This window comes from Diaphorina citri, unplaced genomic scaffold (assembly GCF_000475195.1).
Source record: "Diaphorina citri unplaced genomic scaffold, Diaci psyllid genome assembly version 1.1 scaffold1285, whole genome shotgun sequence".
In the NCBI taxonomy this organism is placed as follows: domain Eukaryota; kingdom Metazoa; phylum Arthropoda; class Insecta; order Hemiptera; family Psyllidae; genus Diaphorina; species Diaphorina citri.
In genome coordinates, this window is record NW_007378714.1 from 32,884 (window position 1) to 44,551 (window position 11,668).

The following is an 11,668-nucleotide window of genomic DNA, read 5'->3' on the forward strand; positions in this document are numbered from 1 at the left end:
GGGGGGGGGGTACAGATTATGTATATGTCATAATTATACAACAGGGGTTCCCAAACTTGCTCAAGCCACGGACGTCTGAATTTCATGATTTCTCCCGGACCACTCAGAAACATTCTCGCGGACCACGGTTTCGAAATCCCTGTTTACAATGTTACAATATTTTTTTATGAAGGTATTTATTATTATTATGAGTTCATTCTTTTATTAATATTAGTATTTAAGAATGATGAGGTTGGCTGCAATAGCAAGTTCTTATAGTTATCTCTTGGGATAGTTTAGATCGAGAGGCTTATCATTGGGTATAGTTGCTACATTGTTACCGGTACTAATATGTGACAGTCCCAACACTTGAGCTGCATATTCTCCTTGTGTTGAAAGTTCAGCACCAGTGAATAATCCATTATCACAGCGTTTCAACCAATATATTCTTCTCTCGTGGGGAGTATTACATTTTTCATATTGATCCCATTGTTGAATCAGAAGGGAAAAGCATAGGAAACAAGCCTCAACCTATGGAGCAAAACAACAACAATGGTCATTCAAGAGTAAAATTTCAGACCAAAATTGATACTTTCCTTTCCTTTCCGAAATATAGGTACTATACCCAATAAATTTTGTAAATATAGGTACTATACCCAATAAATTTTGTATTCTATTTTAGTAGGATAAAGAAACTAAAAAGTTGTAAATATATTACCTATTTATGTAAAAATAAATATATTTTGTTATACAATGTGTTCATAAAAGTTGAAATTTTGCGTGAAGCCCTTGATTATGGTAGGTATACAGAGTGTTTAAGTATAAAGTCAAAGTCCGGGGACCCCTGAATAATTAATAATTGGCGAGTACGTCAAAATATGGTATTTTAAAAAATAAAACACTAGCCTAAATTTCAGCTTCTCATTTTAGCCGTTCAAAAATTATTCAGGGGTCCCTGGACTTTTTAAGCACTCTGTATATTATAGTCTACCAATTTTACTATTATTATTCAGCGCCGCAGGCAAATTTTTCAGTAAGTAGGTATGCGCCTTTTTTTCCAAAGGAAGATATGAAAATACCGTCTTGGTACTGCATTGCATTACTTCGAGACCGAGTAAGTATACAGGGTGGTTAGCTGCCTAATCGGGTACATTGGAATTTAGTTACCTACCAGCTCAATTTATTGTTCTTATGAGGCTGAGTTCACTGCGAAATCCAATCAGAGTTGGAAAACTTTTCTCTGTTGAGAATTGAACCCTGGACTTCCGGTGTGCAAAACTTTCCTATTCTTATATTTTTTCATCATGTATAGGGTTCAATTCATAATTCCATCCCCACAATGTACATTTCCTCAGGTTGGTCTTCAAGGAAAACTATCAGGAGCAAAATTCAATGGCTGTGTATGGTCCCCCTAATGAGAATACTAAGGTGGACCATACCTCCCTGTCACTATGAAACTTATCAGAAATATGTGACGCTCACATTTGTTATGTGTATCTTCTGGATTGCAGTCTGCTCTTACCTCATTGCATGGATGATCACTATATTAGGTAATGTATAATGTCTAACGAGGAAATAGGGTATATTACATAATATTCTGGCCAGGGGATGTTAAAAATAGGGAGTAGACTAGTGTCTGGCTGTGGGACTATAATCAGGGAGAAGAAGGTGAACAGCTAACCAACCTTAACCAGCCTACCTAGTTGACAGTTTTCATAGTATTCCCTTGGCTTTTAAAGAATAGACAGGCACAAGTCCTCATGATAATTGACTGCATATCAGGACTACCTTATTTTTTATTTTCCCTGGATAGGAGAAAGCCAACCGTTCCGAGGACGAACATTCTCCGTTGAGGATAAAATCCGCCCCCGGGCGGGAGTCGAACCCCCGACTGTATGGCTGGCAAAAAAAATAATAATGTAAATAAATAAGCAAAATAAATCCAAATAGATATCGTCTGGGAATGCGAAAAGCTAATATTACTCCCTGCCTAATACCCTGGTAATTTTTGTGATTTCTACCACCCAGGAAACACATTGCAAGTTCCAGATTCAGTAATGGGATTGACGTTTATAGCAGCAGGAATGAGTATTCCAGAAACTGTGTCCAGTGTTATTGTAGCAGGACAAGGTAATTTTATTTTCTTCAATTTTTTTCTCTTTCTCAGGTGTGTCCCAACATAGTCTACCGGCCTTCGACTATGTGCGGGTGCATCTTTAGGACTTCTTTTAACCCAAGACGCTTTTTTTGGGCTTAAAAGAATCGAACAAAATAAAAATGGAAATCCATCGAGGTTCATCACTACAAACAAATCACGTATCTACTGTTTCACATATTCACGTCGCGCCATTGCCCATTGGCATGCTGCCACGCCATTTGGATTGTTTGAACGAGATTCACTGGCCAGGTTTAAAGTAGTAGCCCCCAGTTTTACATCCCCTTAAAAGAAGGTTCGTAGAACAGGGTTTTGTATCCTCGTATTTTCAGTCACTTTTTTTAATGTTTTCAGGCCAAGGTTCCATGGCACTGAGTAATTCGTGGGGTTCTAGCACATTTGACATTCTGCTCTGTCTAGGCATACCCTGGCTTATCAAATCCACTTACTTTCCCAATCAGCTGGGAGTGGATGGCCATTATGTACAGATTAGCTCCCATGGCTTGGAATACAGTTCCTTTGCTTTGCTCCTCATACTGTTCCTTGTCTATTCCATTTTGTATTTCAACAAGTTCAAACTCGATAAAAAGGTAAGAATATACAGGGTGAACATGAAAAACGTAACCAAGCCTAGGGTAGATTCCTGAGGTCATTTCCAATGAAAAACATTCTATAACTTTTTTCGTATCTCGCTTAGTTTCCGAGATATCCGCCATTTTGTTTTTTCTTTAAAATACACGACCTTCCCTTGATAAACCGGTCAGAACATAGAGAAAAATGGACCCCACAAAAACACAAATGTGAAAAAAAGGCCCAGTTCCTATCTAAAAATGTCGGCCCTTAAAAGTGGTGAGATCAGAAAATTAAGGCCAAGTCTGCATTTCCAATTTTTCGTGTCTGCTGAAAATGCTGGATCTCAATTCCTTCAACCTTCTCTCAATTTCAACTTGGCAATGTTTTCCTTTTATAATCATGTTAATAATAGATAACGTATTTAGGTATGAATGAGTGGTGTTGTTGTTGTTGGTGTAATATCTTTTTGGTACCTAACTAAGCCTTTAGTAGTTTAGGCATTAAAAAATCTCGTGTGAACATCACACGACTTTCCTTATGCTATTGAATGGTGCTTATTTGGGTGTTCTGTTGTAACTTTTACAATATCTCTAATCGTTTAGTCGATATAGCTGAAAACCGCCAAAAAGCGGTCGAAACCCGCGAAAAGCGGTCAAAGTACCGCCAACCGCAGCACCTGTTGTAACTAAACGTTTTGTGTTGCATCCTTGTCACATTTGTGAACTTATATACCAAATTTCAAGTCTTTAGCTTGTACCGTTCCCGAGATATTGTTAAATTACACCGAAAACCGCAAAAAAGCGGTAAAATGCCGCCAACCGTTGCACCTGTCTTAACCAAAAGTTTCGTGTCGCATCCTTGTCACATTTGACAGCTACATACCTATCACACTAGGCTTGCACGCCGGAGGTCCCGGGTTCGATTCCCGGCGGGGTAGAAGTTTTTTCGGCTCTTTAATCGAGTAGCGACCAGTGGTACTGATTTTTGGTATCCTTGACAAATAAGGGTTAAGAATAACTAAAAATCTCACGTTTCCAAGCAATGTATAGACAAATCTACAATTTTATGCTATTATACATGTATAATATGTACGTCTGAATAGAAGTTAAACACAAAAACTACAGCACCACAGGTAATTAATTTTTGAGACATTATAGGTAGCTCCTAGGTTGCATACTTTTTTTTTCTTTTCCAGGGCTTTGAAAAAGTCCCTGACTTTTCCAGTCTCCATGAAATAAAATTCCTTGATAATTTTTGGTTTTCCAGTCTGGTAGACACCCTGATGTATTCGCGTATGTGAGCGTATGTCGTGATGTTAGGGTATAAAATTTACACTATTTTTCAAATCAATTAATCCTGAGTTCCTGACATCTAGAAGTCATAGAAAAAAAAATCATTTCATTTTTTTCACTATTCAATAAGAAACCCTCACATAAATAAGCACACAAGGTCTCTTAAAAGACGATATTCAGAAATAAATTACAAATGTGAAATTCACACCAGGTTCTTATTTAGGTTATTATCTACTCACAGCATCTTGTTGGTCTTGTTTATATTTGGCAGGTGGTTCATGGCTTTTAAGGAATGGAAAGAATGGTTCTGATGTTCTGCTAGGATTTGGTTGGGTTTTCAGAATGCAATATTGACTGTGTCCCTCATGGCCACACACAAAACAAATGTGGCATTGTGACCCATCATGTATCTTTTGTTCTTCCTTATTTTTGGAGTTTATATACTTGTTCTTCGATGACATTGAAATCTATGAAAGATACAAAAATTAGGTAGGTATGTAAGTAAGTAAAATAGTAAATGTAAGCAGTATCATCTGATCTAACCCCCTTCTTTTTTATTTTTTTATTATTATTTTTTTTTTTTTTTTTTTTTTTTTTTTTAGAGACGTATCAGATAAACAACGCAGTTGGTCCTGAGTTAGAGCGAAGGATGCGTTACTGTGTACAAACAAATGGATCTCATTTTGAAATTTGAACAGCTTTTATAAATTTGTTTGTTGTTGTTGATTGTTGTTGAAATTGTTAAAGTGAATAATACAAAAACTAAAAAAGAATTAATTAAGAAATTGTTTTTCTTTCTCACAGTGTAAAGAATTTTTGTAGAGCAATTTTTTTCGAGTGAATACATTTTTTCAATTAAAATTGTATGCTGATTCCAAAAAGTAAATAAAAAATGGGGGTTCCCATAAAAGTGACCTATATTTGGCAAAAAATGGGCCGTTTTGCAAAACAAATTGCAAAGAAAAAAGCCATTTTAATCATCAAAATTTCATCTACATGATGCCGTTTATTTCATTCCTTAATTCCCAGCCGTTTCTGAGATATAAGCCTGGTTCGCAAATCACGAACCACCCTGTATACCTGGAGCTTGCCATGAGTTAGTTTTTTTACACAATTAATTTAGTCTAGTGAGCAACCTCCGTGTCCCAGTGGGTATCACACTAGGCTTGCACGCCGGAGGTCCCGGGTTCGATTCCCGGCGGGGTAGAAGTTTTTTCGGCTCTTTAATCGAGTAGCGACCAGTGGTACTGATTTTTGGTATCCTTGACAAATAAGGGTTAAGAATAACTAAAAATCTCACGTTTCCAAGCAATGTATAGACAAATCTACAATTTTATGCTATTATACATGTATAATATGTACGTCTGAATAGAAGTTAAACACAAAAACTACAGCACCACCACAGCCTATTGGGCAGGTCGCCTACGTGTACCGATTAAGCGGCTGTCTATGAGTACCGATTCCTAACACCCGGTACATAGGGTATACTTTCCGGGTATAGGTATGAATAAATTCTCTATAGTGTGTGTGTAAATAGAGTTTAGGTATCTATGAATAAATTCTCTATATAGAGCGCGGCGCGGGTTCGATCCCAGCCGAGCCATGGATGTTTATCCAAACCTTTTTCAGAAATTGTCAAAGTGCCCCATAGGAAATTAACCCGTAAATCAGTTTTTTGCCCCATAAAAGTCCCCAATACACTTTTCGGGTCCACTAAGCATTCTCTCTTATGGAAATTTTGACGAGGATTCGATTGGTGCAACTTTCAAGACTGTCCGACTTACAGTTAAGGAGTTACGGGTTACGGGTTCGAGACTCGGCAATTTCAAGAAAAAATACTGTTTTTGAAAAGGCCTTCAACGGTTTCTGTTAAAGATATTTGAGCAGTTAAAAAGTCATTCCTATGTGATTTTTCATGCCAAATCGAATGGTGCTACCTTGAACACTATCTGACTCACGGTTAAGGAGTTACAGGTTCGATTCTTTCCTGTGTCAATAAAGTTTAATAATATTATTCTTACCGTTTCTATTATTACTGGATACTAGGTATTTGTGTTTTTCTACTCCGACTCGAGTTTCGCCTATCTTATAGGCATTTAATAATGTTCGAAACATACAGACAAATGTACGTGTGAATAGTCAATCTTATGTATTTTTTCACGAGGAATCTGATGGTTTAAGTTCGAAACATACAGACAAATGTACGTGTGAATAGTCAATCTTATGTATTTTTTCACGAGGAATCTGATGGTTTAACTTATAGTTCTGTACGACCAACGGTTAAGGAGTTACAGGCTCGATTTTTCTCTTTGTCAACAAATTTAATTAAATTTCATAAATCATTGATACAAGCAAGCGTAAGTGAATAGTCTATCTTACGTGTTTTTTCACGGCGAATCGAATGGTGCAACTTATAGTACTATCCCACTTATAGTTAAGAAGTTACGGGTTCGATACTCCCCTGTGTCAACGAATTTGATTATTTTTCTGTGTATTATTAACAAATAAGCATGTGAATAGTCAATTCAATGTGATTTTTTACGCCAAATAGACTGGTGTGACTTATAGCACAATCCAACTTACAGTTAAGAAGTTACGGGTTCGATACTCCCGTGTCAACGAATTTGACTATTTTTCTGTGAATTGTTAAAAAATAAGCAAGTGAATGGTCAATTCCATGTGATTTTTTTACGCCGAATCAAATGGTGCAACTTATAGCACAATCCGACTTACAATTAAGAAGTTACGGGTTCGATACTCCCCTGTGTCAACAAATTTGACTAACTAAGCATGTGAATTCAATAGTCAAATAAGCATGTGATTAGACAATTTCATGTGTTTTTTTCAAATTTGTTGACACAGGGGAGTATCGAACCTGTAACTTCTTAACTGTAAGTCGGATTGTGCTATAAGTTGCACCATTTGATTCAGCGTAAAAAAAAATCACATGGAATTGACTATTCACATGGTTATTTGTTAATAATTCACAGAGACTGGAAATATGGCTCTTTCAGATTGTATGGCTAATTCAGATTGCTCAAGGTACAAACATAAAAAAAACTTATTCATGTGTGAATGTTGAAACTGTCCTAAGTTAGGGCAGTTTACAGTAGATACTTGGAGCATCTAAGTGCAACAGGAAACTTTACCATTAGGTATTAGTAACCAGAGAATTCATATACCACAAACATAAAAAAAACTTATTCATGTGTGAATGTTGAAACTGTCCTAAGTTTAGGGCAGTTTACAGTAGATACTTGGAGCATCTAAGTGCAACAGGAAACTTTACCATTAGGTATTAGTAACCAGAGAATTCATATACTTACATAGTTGCAACTATTGTGAAAGTTCCTCTTCAAAAATTTTATCACACTCAGGTTTGTATTTGAACTTGTTTTTCTAATAGATGGCTTGATCTGAGGAAGTTGACATTTAAAATAAAATGGTAGATAGGATTAGGTTTCCTGAAAACCGTGTTTTAACAATTAACAAAATTTAATCATAACGTATTTATATCATTATAATTATTATGAATTAGGAAAGATAGTTTGATTTTACATTAATTTCTTTCATGTCTTGACTTTGTACCTTTGTAGAATTAAGAAATTAGAAAAGCAATTTTTAAAAATTCGCGGTTAAGGTTGAGTTGAGTAAGCACCAGTGTTGCCATTTGACAGAATTAAGAAATTAGAAAAGCAATTTTTAAAAATTCGCGGTTAAGGTTGAGTTGAGTAAGCACCAGTGTTGCCATTTGACAGGTTTAAAAAATTACCCTATTTCAGGAAAAATTACCCTAAATTAGTCATAAAAACCCTAAATTTAGAGTTCCCAGATTTGTAGCGTATTTTCCTTTCATGTTAATGCACATTAGCTTAATAGATCAGTTGCGCTTACTTGGGTGGTGTTTCAAAGTCATAGAGCAGGAAAAATGAGGACCAACAGAATTTTTCTTTTTCTTCTACGACTTCTAGATCCCGAGATAAATCGATTAAAAAAATGCCGGTAAATCGTGAACTTTGACGTCACGGCATACGCTCCCGTAGGCGATGACGTCACATCAAATATCCCGAGCAAAGCTCCCTACATAGGAATCGACCATTTATTTATAATTTTTACCCATTTGCAACTCCTCCATTCGAATTTTTCTTTCTCAAACGCAAATGTTAATAGATCAGTTGCGCTTACTTGGGTGATGTGTCAAAGTCATAGAGCAGGACAAATGAGGACCAACGGAATTTTTCTTTTTCTTCTACGACTTCTAGATCCCGAGATAAATCGATTTAAGAAATACCGGTAAATCGTGAAGTTTGACGTCACGGCATACGCTTCCGTAGGCGATGACGTCATAGTTCATGACTCCCGCTTCGTTTGTTTGTTTCTGCGCATTTTGACGTGAAATCTGACGTCACAACTCTTTGAACTTTTTCATTAGAACGGCAATCAAAAATTGAATTTTCGACCTTTTAAAGGTTACTTTTTCGGAGTTTTGACCTCAGATTTGGATTTTTCACAACTTTTTACGTAGGAATTGACCTTTTATTAATAATATTACCTTTTTCGGAGTTTTGACCTCAGATTTGGATTTTTCACAACTTTTTACGTAGGAATCGACATTTTATTAAAAATATTTTTGACCTCTATTTGGATTTTTCACAACTTTTTACGTAGGAATCGACCTTTTATTAATAATAATTTTCCCAATTGCAACTCCTCCATTGGATAATTGGATTTTTCACAACTTTTTACGTAGGAATCTTTTATTAAAAATAATTTCCCAATTGCAACTCCTCCATTCTCTCTGTATCTGTAGTCTCTGTCTCTGTATTCCCTTTTCCAATATGTCCATTCAGATCTCTTCCTAGAAACACTCGCTCGTCATCAGGTATTCTTCCAAACTCTTCAACATCTCTCCAGAATGCATACTTCTCTTCATCCTCACATCCCACTTGCGGCGCATACTTATATACGCATTCAACACATTCAGCTCCATAACATCCAGTTGTAGTTTCACGTGTATCACTCGGTCACTCTTCCTATTCACGCTGGTCACTTTTGTCTTCATGTCTTCACCCAGAATAATCTCAACTCCATTTCTTCCATCTCCAAGTTCTTTGGCTTTGTCTCCTCTCCATCTCGTTTCCTGTACACACAGTATCTGTATTCTTCTTCTTCTCATTTAGTCAGCAAATTCTCTCCCTCGTCCAGTCATGGAACCCACTTTCAGTGATCCAATAGATCAGTTGCGCTTACTTGGGTCATGTTTCAAAGTCATAGAGCAGAAAAAATGAGGGCCAACGGAATTTTTCTTTTTCTTCTACGACTTTTAGATCCCGAGATATATCGATTAAAAAAATGCCGGTAAATCGTGAACTTTGACGTCACGGCATACGCTCCCGTAGGCGATGACGTCACATCAAAGCTCCCTTGCAGGCAACGTATTAATGTGTTTGTGCGCATACGTTTCTGCGCAGTTCTTTCTGCTCCGCCGCTAGCGTGCTTGCATAGTGGCGCTACCTAGCGGACAAAAATAGCAACTGCGTTAAGTCTGACGTCACAAATCTTTGAACTTTTTCATTATAAAAATTGAATTTTCGACCTTTTACAGTTGTTTTTTCGGAGTTTTGACCTCAGGACGTCACACATCTTCATTAGAACGGAAAATAAAAATTGAATTTTCGATGTTATTTTTTCGGAGTTTTGACCTCAGAACTTTTTACATAGGAATCGACCATTTATTCATAAGTTTTACCCATTTGCAACTCCTCCATTCTGATTTCTTCCTTCTGGACTATCTTCTTTAGCCGGTCCCGTCCCTGTCTCCCTGACCCGGTAGCCCTCGCCAATTTGGCGAGGCACCTGCGCGTCGTTAGGCGAGGCACCTGCGCGTCGTTAAGCGAGGCACCTGCGCGTCGCGGGGGGACGCCCTAGCGTTTACAGAGTCACTATAAATAATATCCGAGGCTAGATGATGGTGATGATGATGATGGATGATGGAGGATGATAATTATACTAATAATACGAAAGAAAGATTATTATTATTGTTGTTGTTTTTGTTGTTGTTGTTGTATTACAATAAATTTGCAAGTAGAACAAAATAATAAAGTAAAGTAGATATTACATTAGGTAATAAGTGTAGAGATAATTACAATAAATTTGCAAGTAGAACAAAATAATAAAGTAAAGTAGATATTACATTAGGTAATAAGTGTAGAGATAATAAAATAAAAGTAATGAAAAATTAAATAATATTAAGTAAGGCGTATGGAAAGAATTACATTGAGGCACTATCCCAAAATTAAATAAATATAACATTTGATTAAACTAAAATTCACTGGCTTGCAGACAAAAAATAGATTTTACAGCCTTACTTGACCAAAATGACCCAGCAATGTGAATCCTGATACTGACCACATGTTGCTTAACGCCAGCGATTCTATTAATTAATTAATTATTATTATCACCATCATCATCATCATCATCATCATCATCATCATCATCATCATCATCATCATCATCATCATCATCATCAACATCATGCACATTGTATCAATCCTTAATTCGCAAAACACGGAATATATGTAATTTAAGGTACCTACCTACATACCTAGGGTAAGTATTAGATAGATACATAAGAACATTAGCCTATTTTATTATCAACCTCTTCCGCCATTTTTCAACTTCGACAGGCTGCTAATTTGCTAAAGCATATTCCATGGTGTTTACCCACAGAAACCCATGTATTAAAACATGAGAAACAGAGGAGCATAATAATATACGACTATATTCTTAAATAAGCTATGTTTGAAATATTGATATCTACAAGTTCATGTCCTCAAGATTTGAGAATTAAGGAGTGATCATTTGAGAGATAATAATAAAACTCCAGTTCCGATGTAGTTAGGGTAGGTAGATCTCATCATTTCCAAAAAGTTTCTGTGGGTCATTTTCCCAACTTCGGCTTCGTTTCCGAGAAAAGTTAAAAAAAAAAAACACTTTTCACAAAATTACAGAAACTGTGTCAGCTTTTAAGTCATGACTTTTTCATTTTAATCGCGAAACTGTTTTTGTTAAAACCAGAACCAGAGCACAAAATATTGATCGGAATACACCTGAGCACCGATTTACAACGTTCAGTTTTGATATGTTTTTTATGCCCCCCAAAAAATTACGTTGTTATGTCCGATTTTTACCTTCGGAAACACGCGGTTTTTGTCAGAGAAAATTTTAGCGCACAGATCTCCATCTTTCAGGAAAACTTGCGCTTTATTCAAGAGTCACAATGAGACCTTATTTGCTGTGTCATGACTTTTTCATTTTATTCGAGAAACTATTTTTGTTAAAACCAGTGCCAGAGCACAAAATTTTGATCGGAATACACCTGAGCCCCGATTTACAACGTTCAGTTTTGTTGTGTTACCAGTATTTTAAGCTCAAAAAAAAAAAGAGAGAGTAAAAATTTACGTTGTCATGTCCGATTTTTACGTTACGAAACACGCGATTTTGGTCAGGCCGAATTTGACGTTTGTCCCTTTCTTATTCAAGAAATTGAATGGCTTTTTTTACTTTCTATTATTTTTTATACTTTTGTCCGCCATACATTTTTTTTTGCATACCCCCGGAGGGTCTCTCGCTTACAACCGGTTTCTTCTGCTTTTTTTTTTTTTTTTTG

At 36.3% G+C, this 11,668-nt stretch overlaps 2 protein-coding genes and 2 long non-coding RNA genes across 5 annotated transcripts in view; 3 read left to right on the top strand and 1 right to left on the bottom strand.

The window, feature by feature from the left end:
- Position 1: 1 nt before the first annotated feature.
- Positions 2-7,465, bottom strand: LOC113469912. 2 transcript variants are annotated; one of them, XM_026827942.1, is made up of 3 exons: positions 6,021-6,081; positions 4,239-4,466; positions 2-510 (listed from the first exon to the last, which is right to left on the bottom strand). In XM_026827942.1, the coding sequence occupies exons 2-3, from the start codon at positions 4,458-4,460 to the stop codon at positions 259-261; spliced, it is 474 nt and encodes a 157-aa protein (XP_026683743.1). In that variant the 5' UTR covers positions 4,461-4,466; positions 6,021-6,081; the 3' UTR covers positions 2-258. The 2 variants fall into 2 exon arrangements, with proteins under 2 accessions (XP_026683743.1, XP_026683744.1); XM_026827943.1 differs by lacking the exon at positions 6,021-6,081 and adding an exon at positions 7,326-7,465 and having other exon boundaries at positions 3-510.
- On the top strand, positions 1,158-3,165 carry LOC103515157 (sodium/potassium/calcium exchanger 5-like). Its single transcript, XM_008480079.3, has 3 exons — positions 1,158-1,529; positions 2,008-2,109; positions 2,489-3,165. The coding sequence occupies exons 1-3, from the start codon at positions 1,319-1,321 to the stop codon at positions 2,779-2,781; spliced, it is 606 nt and encodes a 201-aa protein (XP_008478301.1). The 5' UTR covers positions 1,158-1,318; the 3' UTR covers positions 2,782-3,165.
- The window catches only part of LOC113469915, a 12,011-nt gene continuing 7,544 nt past the window's right edge, over positions 7,202-11,668 (top strand). The window contains exon 1 of the long non-coding RNA XR_003393182.1: positions 7,202-7,376. This is a non-coding gene — a long non-coding RNA (uncharacterized LOC113469915). The remainder of the gene's footprint in view (positions 7,377-11,668) is intronic.
- On the top strand, positions 10,029-10,407 carry LOC113469916. The gene is made up of 2 exons (XR_003393183.1): positions 10,029-10,122; positions 10,198-10,407. It is a non-coding gene; the product is annotated as an uncharacterized LOC113469916 (long non-coding RNA).

Bases quoted from the DNA above. Each gene is read 5' to 3' on its own strand.
- LOC103515157 (XM_008480079.3), top strand. From the start codon at position 1,319: ATGTACATTTCCTCAGGTTGGTCTTCAAGGAAAACTATCAGGAGCAAA. The intron at 1,530-2,007 runs GTAATGTATAAT...TCTACCACCCAG, and splicing joins ATGGATGATCACTATATTAG to GAAACACATTGCAAGTTCCA. The intron at 2,110-2,488 runs GTAATTTTATTT...TAATGTTTTCAG, and splicing joins TGTTATTGTAGCAGGACAAG to GCCAAGGTTCCATGGCACTG.
- LOC113469912 (XM_026827942.1), bottom strand. From the start codon at position 4,460: ATGTCATCGAAGAACAAGTATATAAACTCCAAAAATAAGGAAGAACAA. The intron at 511-4,238 runs GTGAGTAGATAA...TTTGCTCCATAG, and splicing joins AACAAGACCAACAAGATGCT to GTTGAGGCTTGTTTCCTATG.